The sequence below is a fragment of the Gavialis gangeticus genome, unplaced genomic scaffold, assembly GCF_001723915.1.
Source record: "Gavialis gangeticus isolate Ggan-Ray unplaced genomic scaffold, GavGan_comp1, whole genome shotgun sequence".
NCBI classification, from domain to species: Eukaryota; Metazoa; Chordata; order Crocodylia; family Gavialidae; genus Gavialis; species Gavialis gangeticus.
In genome coordinates, this window is record NW_017729027.1 from 7,970,985 (window position 1) to 7,987,070 (window position 16,086).

At 41.5% G+C, this 16,086-nt stretch overlaps 1 protein-coding gene across 1 annotated transcript in view; it reads left to right on the forward strand.

Moving 5' to 3' along the window:
• Positions 1–14,784, forward strand: part of IBTK (inhibitor of Bruton tyrosine kinase) — a 117,551-nt gene extending 102,767 nt beyond the window's left edge. The window contains exons 26-29 of the mRNA XM_019520435.1: positions 5,651–5,800; positions 11,915–11,986; positions 12,094–12,226; positions 13,426–14,784. Coding sequence (XP_019375980.1) covers positions 5,651–5,800; positions 11,915–11,986; positions 12,094–12,226; positions 13,426–13,551 — 481 coding nt within the window. The 3' untranslated portion in view covers positions 13,552–14,784. The remainder of the gene's footprint in view (positions 1–5,650; positions 5,801–11,914; positions 11,987–12,093; positions 12,227–13,425) is intronic.
• Positions 14,785–16,086: the final 1,302 nt, after the last annotated feature.

Here is a 16,086-nt window from a genome sequence, read left to right on the forward strand (position 1 = left end):
CTGGGGCCCAGCTAGTTGGTATCAGCCCCTTGTGTCAGCTAGACTGCTGGAGCAGCATCCCAAATTCACTTTTTAAAATACCCCAAAATCCACATTCTTACACAGAACAAGAGAGAGAGCGAAAGGGGTATTGATCAGATGGGTAATGTTTTATTGCTATGTTTACAATGTTAAAGAAATGGGGAAGCCTACCAGTGTTTCTAGCATCATAATAAAATTAATCCTAAATATCTATAAGTTTTTAATGTTTGCTTTTGGTTTCCTTATCACATGGTAGGTGTGTGATGGGGAGATGTGGGGTTTGCAGGAGGGGGTAGGAAGGAGGGTGGGGGGATGTGGGTGTGGGGGGATGAGTCACTGTGTGGGTAGGTGTAGGGGGACTGTGGGTACGGGGGCTGTTTAGGAGAGGTGGGTCCCCTGCGTGAATGCTGCGTGCCCCCGGCAGCTGGCGGGGCACGGCGGCGCTGGGAGCGTGGTGGTATTAGTAAGCGAAGAGCTCCTGTAGACACTGCTGGTACTGTTGGCAGCAGGGAGAGGAAAGGCGAGCACTGACCAGGGGTCGACAACTACCCCCATTCACCACCGGCAGTGACAGCAGTAGCCAGCGGTGATCGCTGACTGCCCGCAGATGCTGGTGGCAGCAGGGTAGGGGGTGGTGGCAAGCAGTGACTGGCCACAGGCACTGCCGATAGTGTCAGTGGCACCTTTTCTGAGGGGGTGCACCACCACACAGTGGCTTCATGTGCACCTGCATGCACCCCCTACATGTCGCCAATGGTCCCCTGCCCCCCACAGCACATAGACTCTTCTGCCTGCAGGGTCCCTGGCCCCCCACAGGGGCTACAGCTCTCTCCCTGGCCACCCCACTGGTCTCCAGCCCCCTGCTCATTCCTCTGCTCTTCTCCAGCTTCTGGAGGAGGCTCATTCCCCCCACCCCCGTTGGTTCCCCCAGCTCTCTGCTTGCTCTCCCAGCCTCCCCACACTCACCGGCGGTAGTAGAGAACAAGCAGCAGGCTAGAGAGAGCAGGGGAAGTCTCCAGCTTATCTCCAGGGGCTTGTCTCCAGCCCCCTGCTCGTTCGCCTGCTGTGTCCAGCTTCCGGCTTGTTTTCTGATACTGCTGGGGGGGGAGGGGGGTGCTGGGAGAGCCAGTGGGGAACTAGGGGAACAAAGGGGGAACAGGGAGAACTAATGGGGTGGGGGGAATGAAACAGGAGCAGGGAGAATTAATTGGGGTGGGGAGATCGAGCGGGGAGCTAGGGGAATGAATGGGCAGTGGGGAGAAGGAAGGTCCCCTCCTCCAGCTCCCCAACCCCCTGCTTACCTGGCAGAAGCTGGGTCCTGGACCCTGCAGCTTGCACTGCTTTCTGCCCCACGCAGGCAGGCAGTGTGCTTCAAGACCCAGGAAAGCACCAACCACAGAGATGCTCTGGCAGGCTGCCAGAGCATCTCAGTAGAGGACTGAGCCTCTAGTTGCCTCAGCGCATGGTCTGGGACTTTGCTCTGACCTGTTTTTTTTCTCCCCAGGGTATTAGTTGACCCCTGAATATCCAGGAGTCTAATTTTGCTCCCCTGCTGCAAATTTGCAGTGCGGGGAAGGTTTTTTTGTTTGTTTGTTTGTTTCTGCACATGCCTCTTGCAGAGTCTCAAAGGGGTTTGAGGTGCTGCAAGAGGCACATGAGGGCTCATCTGGACGCGCCCATTGGGTTTATCTTGTGAATCGGATTGGCACATCTAGCAGTGCTAACACTGTTGGTGGTACTCTTGAAAGAATTTCAAGGCACCCTGGGTTGCCCTTGTTGAGAACCGCTGAGCTAAAGTCCTTCCGGAATGAAGGTTTAAACACTTTACATATGACCTTATTAAATTATGTTGCTGCCCATACATACACTTGACAATAAATATTTACAATATTGTAAGTTCTCAGTTTGTCAAATGCCATCTATGACCCATCCAAAAAAAGCTCTTTTGTAAAGGAATTTAATCCTTGTTTGTCTATAGCTACAAAAAGTTTCCTCCACTGAAAATAAAATGCAGTGTTTTTAATTGGACCAGACGGTCTTTACAATTAGTGTTATAAATTTGCTGGAAGTGAAAGTGAATTAAAAAAATAATTTTAAATGTTGAGCACAACATACAATTCTCCATGGCAGGAAAGATATTTAAGTCTTAATTTTATGTTGGATATACATAAACTTGTTTATAACTTAAATAGTTGTCCATATTTTGTGGTATGCTATGTTGCAACTGGATAAAACTGACAGAATGGCTTCCTTGGAGATAGGCTGTGTAATTCCCTAGTCTCAGATGAGGTTGCTAAAACATGTCAGCTAGTAACAGATGTCTTCCTCTTCTTCCCTCTGCCTCCCTCAAAAGAAAAACAAAAACACCCTGCTGTTAGAGGATAGCCAATGTTTTATTCAGTCATAACTCTCTGATGCTGGAACTGCAGTGTAATCAACTCAAAATCCCATATTTTTTTTCTTTTCTTTTCACTACTTGCACTAAGCAGAGGCAACCGTGTATACCAGAGGATCTGGCCCAGTATCCTGAACTTCCAGATATAACATTTGGGTGTTCATGGTATGGCCAAAAGGGCATTCCTGAAGTAAATCTGACTTTGACAGTGATTCTCAGATAAATACTGCTTCATCTATCTGATGTATTATTAAAGTCTTCAGTTTCTGGTGGCTGATTATAAAATATCTATACATAGAATCATGGGGCTGGAAGGGACCCCGAAGGATCATCAGGTCCAGCCCCCTGCATGAGCAGGAAAGACATCTGGGGTCAGGTGACCCCAGCCAGGTGACTGTCCAGTCTTCTCTTAAACCTCTAGGCTAGATGGTTGCACCACCTCTGGGGGGAGTTTGTTCCATAGTCTGGACTCGCTAGTTGTGAAGAAGTTTTTCTTAATGTTCAGCCTGAAACTGTCTTCCAGGAGTTTGTGAAACTATCTTCCAGGAGTTTGTTTCTAGTTTTCTGCCAGGGCACCCTGGTGAACAGTTGTTTATTGAGCCCCTGATGTACACCTCTGATATAATGGTAAGCTGCAATCAGGTCCCCTCTCAGCCTTCTTTTCTTTAGGTTGAAGAGTCTGAGATCCCTCAGCCTCTCTTCATATGGCTTGCCATGCAAGTCCCTGATCATGTGGGTGGCCTTTCTCTGGACCCTCTTGAGCTTTAGCCCATCCTTGTTGAAGTGCGGTGCCCAAAACTGGATGCAGTACTTCAGCTGCAGCCACACCAATGTTGGGTAAAGTGGGAGAATCACTTCTTTGGATTTACTGGAGATGCACCGATTGATGCATGCCAGAGTTTTATTGGCCCTAGTGGCTACTGCATCAGATTGCCAGTTCATATTCATGCTGGGGTCTATTGTTACCCCCAGATCCCTTTCATTTGTAGTGCTGGTCAGGTTAGCGATGCCCAGCCTGTAGATGTGCTGGGGGTTCTTCCTTCCCAGATGCAGCACTTTGCATTTCTCTATGTTGAACCTCATCTGGTCCCATTCTTCCCAACATGCCAGCCTGTTGAGGTCTGCTTGTATCTGCAGCCTATCTGCGGGTGTGTCCGCACAACTCCATATCTTGGTGTCATCCATGAACTTGGCCAGCGGGCTTTTCACCACCTCATCTGGGTCATTGTTGAAGGTATTGAACAGCACTGGGCCAAGTACTGACCCCTGGGGTATGCCGCTGCCCACATCTTGCCAGGATGACACCAGTCCATTAATTTGAACTCTCTGTCCTACCCTGCAACCAGTTTCGCACCCAGTTGACAGTCCCGCAGTTGAGACCAATATCTTCCAGTTTTCTGATCGGTACCTCATGGGATGCCAGGTCAAAAGTTTTCTGGAAGTCAAGGTATATGATGTCAACTGCTTTTCTCTCATACAGGTGATGAGTCACCTGATCATAGAAATCATAGAATCACAGAATATGATTCTGTATCATATACAATACTTTCTCTTTGTATAAGTTTTATTATTTCAGTCATGAGAGATTTCCAGTTCACTTATCACTTAGGTTTTTTGTGATAATTTCTTAAATACATACTACTAACTTTAGAAATTCTTGCCTTTTTAACACACATTTAATTTTCACTATTTTAAGTCCGTCCCACTTATATGAAGGGAACTATTGTTGGTATATTTAAGTATGTTTGTTAGAGTCCTTTTTAAGCGCCAATAATAGTGATCAGTAAAATCATGGCAACTTTCCCTTTTCTTGTATAAATAAAATAGCTTTTGGCTAAAATAAGTCATTCTCCCATTTTCCAGTTTAGGTGAGGCTTATTGAGGTAGAAATTAATTTTCCTTGCCTATTACTTTTGCATACTAAGAGAGTAAGAAACGCCATACTGGGTCAGAGCAATGGTCCATCTAGCCCAGTATCCTGTCTCCAACAATGGTGGAAGAATCATAGAGGAGTAGGGCTGGAAGGGCCCTCCAGAGGCCATCTGGTCCAGCCCCCTGCCTCTAATGCATGATCTTCCCTATCCATACCATTTTATACAAACCATAATCTAAACTCTATATAACACTACCACTCTACATAACATAACTATACAGGGAGAGCACTAAACTGGTTAAGTCTAGAGCAATCTTTCCCCTATTAAGTGTCCTCCCCAACTTATGCCATTTATTGGCATGGAGATACCAAAGGAAAGATCTCCAGACATTGTGGTAAATAGTCATTAATAGATCTATCATCCATTAATTTATCCAGTCTCTTTCTGAACCTGGGTCTTTCTGCCTCCATCACCTCCTGTGGCAATGAATTTCATAAGTTAACTATGTGTTGTATAAAAAATACTTTCTCTTGTTAGTTTGAAATTTGTCATCTACTAATTTCAGTTGGTGCCCCCTAGTTCTAGTATTCTGTGACTTGGTGAGCAGCAGTTTACCAAGTGCGGTTTGAAAAGGAGAAGGCTGAGGGAGCCTATGATAGAGGTTTGTACAGTCATGAAGGTTGTGGACTACATGAAGAGTCCAACCCTTTTGTAGTTTCTCTTGATGTGGCAACTGCTCCCTGCCCCTGATCATTTTGGTTGTCCTTCTTTGTACCTCTTGTATTACGTTTGCTTTATTACCTGTATAATAAAAAGGAGGTAGTAGAACTATTATCTTGTATATCTAAATATACATATCCTATATTATCTGTTCAATTCTCAACAAAACATTTATTTTAGGGCAAATACTTAATTCAGTGTGCAATACAGGAAAGATATTGCTGAAACTTAAAAACTAAACTTGACCTGCATTTGCTTTTGAAGATTTATAAAATGCCATTAAATGCATCTTTTACAGGACTATTCTGTAGTCTACATAAAGTTAACGCTGCCAGCATTTATTGATCCTTGACATTTATAATCTAGCTGTTAATGACTATTAAGTAGTATCATAGTTATACAGCATAATAAAAGTTTAGTATTTAATCCTAGGCTTCAGTGATTAAAAATTACCTGATCACTGTATACATTTAGTTCACTTATCGTTACATGGCAAGAGGCCTGAGAAATATGATGTCCAAAAATAACGTTTTCTAATTTTTTAAATTTTTTTTGCATGTCGGCATTCAGATGTGTCCATATTTGTGCTACAAATGCAGTCTTTGAAAATGTAAATATAAAATGTTGCATTTTTTTAAAGGTCATCTTCATTACATTCTACTTTGCCAAAGTCATTCCGAGATCTTGTAATGGAAGAAGAGAAATCTGTCAGTGCACGTCATTCTCCAGGCACTGGAGTCAAAGTTTGTTTTCAAGAAACTGAGGATCCACAAGCTCAAAAGCCCTTAAGGTAAGAAAATAATATACTTCTAATCTTTAATATATAGCAAAGTACCATATTTCTTGCATTCTACAAGTCCCCAGATAAGATGCTCACCTTGTTTTTGGACAGTAGAGTGGAGCAGAAAAGACACTTGCAGAGTCATGGTGGATTATGTGACAGAGTAAATCACGTGTCATGTTTTCTCCTGGAAATGTCTCCCAGGATGCCGCAAGTCCTGGACTGGCTGGCTGAGCCAGAAAGAACTTTCTGTGTAGCAGGACAGCAACAAAGCTATAACCTAGACCTTTGCAAGGGCAGTAGCAAAACTGTTACAGCACTGCTTCCCTTGAAGTATGTAAGTTCCTGTAAATCAGTGGTCACCAGCAGGTAGAACTTTGAGCCTCTTTCGGTAGATCTTGGAGCCTCTTGGAGTTGATTCAAGGCTGGGGTGGGGGTTGAGTGCCTGTGTGTGTGCACGCATGTGCCCCAGCTCAGCAGGTCAGTACGTGGGGGAGGGAAGGAGTAGGGGCTAGATGGAGGTCCCGGTGGTGAGGGACAGTGCTGCAGAGGCAGGAGCAGGGGTAAATTGAGTGGGGCCCCAGCCAGGTGGGACTTAGCTGCTGTGGAGGCCTGCTCCCAAATATTTTTTCTTCCTTTGCCTCAATCTGCACCCCTCTCCCCTTCCCTCCCCACACACTTACCTGCTGGGTGGGGTGAGGGGGTGGGGGGTGGCGGCAGCACATGGTAGATCTTGGGTTGCTTTTAAATGCCAAAGGTGACCTCTTACTTAAAAAGGTTGGAGACCACTGCTGTAAATAATAATGTGTTGTTTCCACACCACAAGCCGCATGCAGGTGCTACAGACCGCATGCAACAGCTCCCTTGCCCTGTGGCTAGCTCAGCTGCTGTTTCTGGCACAGCAAACTTGGTGCTCAGCCTTAGTAGCTGTGACAGGGTTAACACAGAATTCCACGGCTGTTTTGCTGGGGCCCCAGAAAAGTAGCAGCCATCTTGGCAGCATTTTAGCAGAGTACTTGTTAAAATCCCTCCATGCTTGAGTGTCCACAATGAAAATTCAGCTTCCCTGCTTAAGATGCATACCCCAGTTTTGGAGGGCTGATTAAGAGGGAGGTGGGGGGAGAAGAAGGTGCAGGTTTTATGTGACTAAATACGGTATTTGCTTGTTTTGTTGGCTTATTACGTACCCTATCAAGATGTTAACACCGATCGCTTTTAAAAATTGGTTAATTATACATTGATTTAAAAAAGAAGAAGAGGGTGTTACATTTGTAGCTTTTTAACCATATTGGTAAACTTGGTTTTCAATTAATAATAAAATGCATCAATAAGCACGTGGTATTTGTGTGTCAAATATATGCAAGAGAAACTGGAGGGCTCCAGATACTTAATACCCGATAACAAGCAGTCTATTAATACAACTCCTTGGATTCAAGTGTCAAATGAATTGTATTATATATGGAAAAGGTGGGAATAGTATTAATTCTCATATCTGGAGTAGTAATTTATGCCCATTTTAAGACTGGCTTGTTGACTCATCTTTTGGGCCTAGTTTTTTGACCACTTGTTAGAAGTAGCATGGTAGTGGCTAGGGGATGATGTTTGCAACTAGAAAGAAACAAACTTCTTTGTTACCTGCCTCCTGAAGTACAGTATCTGTAGTTACTGGCTTAAATCAATACCATAAGCTTGTGAATGACACCTTTACCTTTAATGGACCACAGATTCTTTATTTTTCTGTGTTCAGTTTCCTTAGGGCATGAGTATTCTACAAAAGTTAAATGACCCACTAAAGACAATGGCAAATCTCCTTCTGTCCTTAACAAGTTTTTATATGAAAAATACCTGTAAGTGACTTAAGGAAACTGTCTGAACAGAGAAATACTCATCATGAAGGTTAGCTGTTGCACTTTGAAAATACTACAAATGTAGGTATTTTCAGTAACTACATAACATTAAATATTGCAAACAATGGTGAGAGTGAAAGTAGCTTGAGATGACTGTTTTTAGTGGGCTGTGAGTCAATTTAATAATTCTGGAATTGTCTGTATTGTGACAGTGTAACCGTTGTGAAGCATCACATTGATAAGATGCAAAAGTCTTAGTATTTAATAATTTTTAATAAAAGCCGCGCACTTTTCAGTAAGGCATACATTTATGCATCTAATTTACACTATGAAATGCTTGACTTGCTGTCATGGGGTATTTGCATTTGGTATATTTGTTGTATTCATTTTATGCATCTGAATTTTCCCTGAAAATTAAATTTAAGCACTGTCTTTAACATTTTAAACTGACAAAAAGGTTTAGCTTAAACACTGGTGCCTCACTTGATATTAGTTCAGATATGGAGAATCTTTTAGGCACAGTGACAAAGAATGCAACCCAAAATGGTTTTACTTAGTAACATGCTCACCTTCCTCTCCTCTCTAAATCTTCAATTGAATTAAATATTTCTAGTTTTTCATTTTGAATATTCTTTTTTAAAAAACCAACAAAACCCCCTTCCAAAGTAAAACTGTTAAAGCTAAAACCTGCCTGATGATTTTAACGTGTAATGAAGACATTGGGGTGGATGGGGAAAGGGGTTTTTGTTTCAGTTTACCTCCATAGTCTATTTAATTTACAAGCTCCTGGCAGGCGTTCAATTAAAGCAGCAATATCTGATCCTGCAGGACAGGAGTTAGGATTGTAGGATCAGGGATCAGATTCCAATTACACCTTATTGCACAGACTCCCCCTGCAGCAAGTAGCAAGCTGAGTACCCAGTGCGTCCAGCTTGGCATGCCAGTCTATTGATTGGCACTCCCAGCCTTAGGAGTGGATCCGAGTCAAGGGCTGTGGTGCGCTTTTGAGACTGGGTACCCCAGTCAGTGTACTGCTACTCCTAGCCTTGGGAACGCATTGGAGTGAAGTGCTCCAACACATATCTCAACCCCCTGTCTCAAGGTTATGTAGGTTGATTTTGAATAAGCCCTCACAGTCCCAATTGCATATGAGTTTCATAGTCTCATCCATTTACAGTGGACAGGTAGTTGCAGCAGCAGAATCACAACTAACATCCATATAGATGTGTGCAACAGAAGGCTTTTGGGGCATGAGGGGAGTTTTATTTTGTTTGGGTAGAGGACATATTGAATGAACAGGGAGAGCAGATTGTCATGCCAGGTTCTGCAATATCAGGAAGTCATGCTGCTGCTATTTCTGCTGGATAAATTGAGCAACTATGTGGAACAAGGTTCAGCAAGCTACAGCCTTTGGGCTGGATCTGATTCTCAAAGCCATTGAATCTGGGGCTTTGAAGCATTTGGCAGCAGAAGTATAGGGATGAACAGCAGTGGCAGCCAGCAGTGTCCTAGTGCCCATCCTCCCACCCAACTTTGACCTTGTGTGGGTTGTTCTGGCTCAGAGCCATAAAGATTGCTCATTCCTGATGTAGAGAATTAAAAGCCAGCAGATTTTACAAACCTGTATTCAGAAAAGCATTACTTGAACATGGGGTTGGTCTGTGACTTTAAGCAAATTGAAATTTCCTTAAAACCCTCTACCATTTTTCTCTTACCTTGATTATTTTGATACCTGTTGAGAAACAAATTTAACACACTGATCCATTAATCCATTATCTACACTTAAAATTTTAGACTAGATATTACAGTAACCTGGATATAAAAAGCTTACTTAACACTTGAATTTTCTGAAGTACCAATGTTTTACATTTATGGGCCACAGGAAGAGTAGGATGAACCTAGAAGATCCACTTACGCTTTTTTGGGTTTACTAGGCAGTTTGTTTATCTTGCATATGTTTCTGTCCCTTCAGAGCATTTGTCAAACTAGGAACTCCCAAGTCTGTTTTTATGCCAAACATAAAGCATCGTTCTCTTAGAAGTATGTTTTGATGGATTCCTTCTTAGTCATACTTGAAACTTTCTGTTCCCTGTTCAACGGTGAGTTAGTTCGTCTTGTCCTTGGAATATATGTCTGAAGGGAGGAATCCTGAAGAATGTGGTGTGAGGGAAACAGATGCATACAGCCATTGTGTAGGATGTAATATGGCTTCTCACAGTCTATCCATCCTTTATTACAGTCCCCCTCATACAGTGTGTCTAGGTATGGTGGAAGGCCAGGAGGCCAGAACTCTGTGATCACTCCACACAGAATTCAGCGGTCAGTGGATCTTGTTGGGTACTTTTTCCTAGGATTCACTCTCATACAATTTGTGGCTATTTAATTGCAGAATATATTCTAGGAGTTTGGTAAAATGCAGTGTCTTTCTATCACAGAATGATATATGATTGACAGCTACAATACTCTATGATTATTTTGCAAACACTTTGATAAGTTTGTATTTCATTACAGTAGAAGCTGCATTGTCTGGCACCTTACAAACTGTCATGCTCTATTAACCAGCATGCCGGCTTGTAAGGTAAAAGCAAATGCGGAAGAACCCACCGTGCCGCTTCTGGTTTTGCCGAGCCTCTGCGGTCCGGGGCATAGCAGCCTGCACAGGGGCCCTCTCCCTGTTCCCCGGCATGCTGATGCAGCAGGAGGGATGGCGGCACACTGGACACAGCGGGAGAGGGCTCTGGGTGCTGGATAACAAAGCTTTTGCTGTATTTATTTTTATACATCTCAGTACTGCATATTGCCAGACATATATCTAATGTAGAGGGAGATTATATTATTTAGGATGGATATCTTCCATCTTCCCATTAGAATTGTTTTGATAGCTTTAGGGTTATGATATCAAACATGGAATTCGACCAATGTGCAGACAGACCTTCTGGTTTATTGTGTGCGCTACTGTTGGACCAAGGAATTTGGGAGCATGACTATCGTTGGGCATAACTTGCTGCAGAATCTGTTGTCCTGGTTTCCAAGGTTCATCGGTGGCAAAGGCTATGCCAACACCACCCTCACTCAGTCTGAGGCTAATTTGGCCTGCTGCAGCTTGCGCTACCTCCACTACAGCAAGCAGCTGCCTGCCGCACTGATGCCACCCGAGCCCGTATCTCTCAAAGTGAGTTTGATACCCCTTTCTTAAAGTATTTGTGCAGTCTAGATTTACGTACGTAAAATGGTGGCTTCTTTTGACATCAGTTAAGAGTCAGTCTTAAAAATGGGCATATTTTAGTAATAAAATTCTAGATAACAGAATCAGTACTTGCCCAACCCTTTCTCCACATGTATTGTAAATTCACCTATGGCTTGAATCCAAGAAGTTGTATTAACCTCCTCTTAACATGTTTACTGAATAGCTTTCTGATAGCCAGAAGGATTTTTTTTTTCTTGCCTTGCTTCTGTTCTTTTAATTCTCATTTTCTGCCTTTCACGTATAATTTTGCAGAATCCAGATCACTTATGCAGGGGAAGTTGGTTTTTTTTTTAATATATCTGTTTATTGAAAGTTCACTATTCTTGGCCTATAAGGACCCTGCCACTTATGCAGTTTTAGATGTGATGGAAACCAGCCACAAAGTTTTTTTACATGTTTTGTGTAATAATTTTGTGACTGGTTTTGCATTTTGTGATGTCATTACTTGCCTGAACATGTGACTGGGTCACTATTTAAGATGTGATTAGAGGGTTAATTGTGTCTTAAGTGTAGGACCTGACAAGGGCTTAATAATTCACGTGTGCTTAGAAAAATAATATCCTGTTACTGTGCAGTTCATTTAATGCTGCAGTTATTATTTATGTGGATGTTTAATAAGAACACAAGACAGTTTTCAGTCTGGAGGCCACCTCCTTACTTTTTCTATGAACAGACTTAGAGCCTATATTTACACTGAGCAGTACAGCTGGAAATCTTTTAATGTTAACAAGACAACATTGAGATTTATTTGCCAAACCAAGAACTTAAAAGTTAGGAAATGCCAATTTTTATTACCCATGCTATAACTTGATTACAATTGTACTGATCAAGAGTTCCCTTTTCTGACAATATATTGCACTTAAATATAACCTGACCTGAGATTCCCCCTTCAGCCTATTTCATTCCTACTTCTGTTACAATATATTCAATACAGTAAGTCTGAGGATTTCTAACAGCATTATTGTGTACCAGAGGAATGTTTTTGTGAGTAAATTTCATTCCCTTCCCTCTGCTCCCACTCTTCACCAGGTGCACAACCAAGACCAGAACATGTGCAGAAGAAGATAGTATTTCTGATTCTCCTCAGCTGGAAAGTCAAAAGTAAGTTTGATCTCTCGCACTAGTTAAAATAGCACAAAATATGCCCTATAATGTTGTTTCAGAATGTTGATAATTATACCTTAAAGCGCAACTTATTATCATTACAGTCCCTGGTTAGCAGCATCCTTGAATAACTCTACTGCAATGGCACCTATCACATTTGCATCAATTGTAGAGGAGGAGCTTCAGCAAGAGGCTGCACTTACCAGAAGCAGAGAAAAACCTTTGGCTTTGATTCAGGTAGAAGAAGCTGTGTTGGGAGTTAATGTAACACAAAGGTTTTCCATCAGAGGCATATCAACTAGGGGTGTGTGATGCGGGCCGTATTCGATTTGGATTCAGATTTGTCCTATTTGGGGGACAGTGATTCAGTTCGTTGATTCAGATCACTGTCCCGATTCAATTTGGCCAAATCCGAATTTGAAGATTCGATGCTGATTCAGAGAATCAGTGATTCAGTCACCGAGCCAGGAGATAGAGGGGAGGGGGGTCCTCACACACTCTATGGTGGACCCGGAAGTGCTTCTGGTCCACTTCCGGGTCCGCCATTGAGCGTGCTGGGGACCCCCCCACCACACTTCTGTGAGATGCTCCATCTACTCCAGCGTTGCAGCATTCACAAGCCACTAGGTACCTCGAGGTATGGAAAAAAAAAAAAAAGATATATATATATGTTGTGTCTATGTCCGAATCTCTCCGAATCAGTTCCGACGGTTCTGATTTGATTTAGAGAGATTAAAGGGTCTCCTGATTCAATTTGTATTCGGAGATTCGCTGCCAAATTGGGCCGAATCTCTGCCAAATCGAATCAGCGACCGAAACTTTTCACAGCCCTAATATCAACCAGTTCTGTGCCTTAGGCTGCTGCTGTTTTTGTCCCCTCTAAGGGGTGTCTAGGGTTGGTGCTTTGGTTTTCCACCTGTAATTATATTATTGTTTTTCACCAGCTCTTCCACAAATTGCTTTTTAAGAATCAACTTTTCAGATGCTGTGTTTATCAGCTACTAAAGCATCATTTTGCTGTGCATTTTCATAGTGTAGGACTGGTCTTCATGACAGTAGCCATCCTTAGCTTCAGGAGTCACATTCCCTGTCAGTCCTTTTTTGCATCCCATCATGGTTCTAGAGTGTTTTGCCCTTTTCTACAGTCTGCTGGAGGAGGGCATCTAGTCAGCCAGGAGTTGTAGCATCTCTTAGGACCATACAAATCCCATAACTGCCTCCCAAAGCAGGGAGACCTTAAAACATTTTTGTCTGGTAGGCTGTTTTAAAAATGCTCCTGTATCTTAATAAAGCTGAGAATTTTCATATAGTTTATAGATGGCAGTAGTTAATTTGGGACTGTTAAATCTTATTTGTAACTAATTTAATTCTGAGAATGCACTACTATTTTGCAGACCTGATTACAAAATGCATGGTTTCTCCTTTTTATTTTTCAGATTGAGGAATGTGCTATTCAGGATTTGTTAATCCACTACGAAGCTTTTGACAACCCTGATGAATATGTTGTTGTTGAAAGGGCTTCCCAGGGACCTATTGCAACACCTAGATGGAACAAACATTGATTCTAGTTCTTCACAGTCTGTGTGAAGACATGTATTTTGGAGGTTTTAACTTCAGAAAGAACTGGACTGAGGGAATAGTCCTGTAAACTTAGCATCCGTGTTTAAACAGTGCACATAATCTACATCTTGTGAATGCATCTTAGTCATGAGAGGGTATGCAGACTAAATAATTTGTCCTTTAAAGTGTCCATTTATTCACCACATATTGATGTAAGTGTTGAGGTTTTTCTTTGCAAATAAGCCCTGTGTTAGTGACATTATGTAGAAAATGATAAATTGAAATTGCATTAGCTTATAGTGTTTTACATCGGACAGTAGGGCTTTTTGTTAAAATCACAGGTGGTTAAAAAGCAACATGCTTATTTTCTGATTAGTGTAGAATTGAGCCTGCAGAATTATGCATAGTTTAATTTTGAGTTTCATCAGGATTGAATGACAAATTTAAAACATCCCAAATATTTCTCCGCTTAAACTTTGTGTAGTAATACCATTTGGTAATGAAGTTTCTCCCTAGTCTCCAGTATATATGTATTGAGTACTAGTTCTGTTGGCTATTGTAGCTAGTACTCTTGACTGTCACTCTTCAGGATGAGTCTCTGTGCAGGACCTAAATGCCCTGTCACTATCTGTTTTTAATTCCATTGTGCATGCTTTTTCACTGTGAGATTGGCTTCTTGAGTAGTTTTAGTTCTGTTGGATAGGTTATGGTAGCACTGTTTGGCTCATCTGTAGTCTTATTCTAGTACACTTGTATAACCAGTGGTTTGAGGTACATTTTTTGAAGTGTTGAGGAAATATGAAACCTGTATGTTACATGTTAAAGCTACAAGGTTGAACGCATAACTGGATTTTGAGAATAACTAACCTGAAAGATTGTTGGTTGTTTTCAGTATTGTGTGTTCAAAAAGAACTCTGTGCCTGGTCTCTCTAAACAGATTTCTGAAAATTAATCGCCTTATGCACAATATCCTTTCTAGTTGGTCAGTTTGGATAGTTAACTTTGGATTTGCCTGTTTCAGTAATTTCTGCAGTTAAATTTGGGATAAACTGGAGAAGATAAAGCTACAGAAGATTTACCCAGATGAATGTACAAAGTTATCACTGTGCAATGATTTAGTCTTGCAAAACAATGTAGCTTAATCTAGTGGCTTCAGGTTGAGCTACACCAAACAAAAACAAAACAAAAAACCCAAACGTGTAAACAAATGCAATAAACAGTAAAAATTTGATTGATTAATTTGTGTAGTTAATTTGTGTGCATAAAACTGACATTTTAAAATTGTAGTTATGGTATATGTAGAAGTTTTACTGTTTCATTTGGAGCCTGAAGGGTATGCTTAGTTGAAAATAAGGGGGTATTGTATGGGCAGACCTTAATGTTTTAAATCTTAATGCTGATTTGTAAGTCAGTAAATTCAATATGAAGTGAGGTTTTACTGTACCTGGATGCTTCGCTTTGGTCTTGCTTTTCAAGACTTGGTGAAGCATTTCTATTCTCCCCTGCCCCTATCTATCAAAAAGACCACGCACAGGAAGAAAAGTGGGTTTAATAGCAATGTTAATATGCTTTTTAAAAAGGGCTTATCACCTTTCATTCTAAAATATCAAATATTTTTAAAAGGTCATTCATTTGTTGCATTTTGAAAGAAATGTTTCAAACTTCCTTTAACAAGCTATTGAATTATTTTCATCTCCACATGCTTCAAAGTTTGACTGTGCAGCTAAAGGAGGGATTCATATCAAACCTCTGGGGAACTTTTGATTAGTTTTACACTTAGTTCTTGTATAATGTGTCATTGGTTATAGTTAATTTCTCATTCTTGTGTGTTGTGTTTTTTATAAATATGCACTTTCAGTGAAATTGAAAACAGATGTTTAGACAATTGTGTTTAATGCAGTTGAACACCAAAAAAGCTTTGAATGACGCTCCATTTAAGGGGGCAGCCAGACATTCAGTTAATGATGTAATGGGATCTAATCCTTGATCCCAGCAATCACCCTTCCTGCCATGTCACACTTGCATGACAGGATGCACAGTTGTTGAGATTGGGTATCAAAAATACTGTGTGCAGGCTGCCAACTTTGGCAGTTCCCAAACGGGGCATCTTACCTGGCTGCAAACAATCATTTTCAACATCAGCGTGGGCATAGTACACATTCAAATTATGGCACTGTACAGACAAGCTACAAAGATATTCCACACATTTTGTGGAATATCTTTGTGGCTGGTTTGTCACTTTATGGTGCCATAAATCTGCTATATGTGTAGCACTGTTACTGTTTATGATGGAATTAACATTTTAATTATGCTTTAAATGTAACATGTGCTAAGGGCCTGCCTAAGATAGATCTCTCTGACAGTTGGCAGCTAGTTTGAAAGATTTTGAAATGCATTTAAAGTCACAAACCTCAGGGCCTCAAAGTATAGGGATACTAGACATTAAGATCATATAACTGTTATCTGAAATATCTTAAATACAGTTATATTTACTATATTTGCACTCTCTATGAAATTACCATACGTACTTGAAGCTA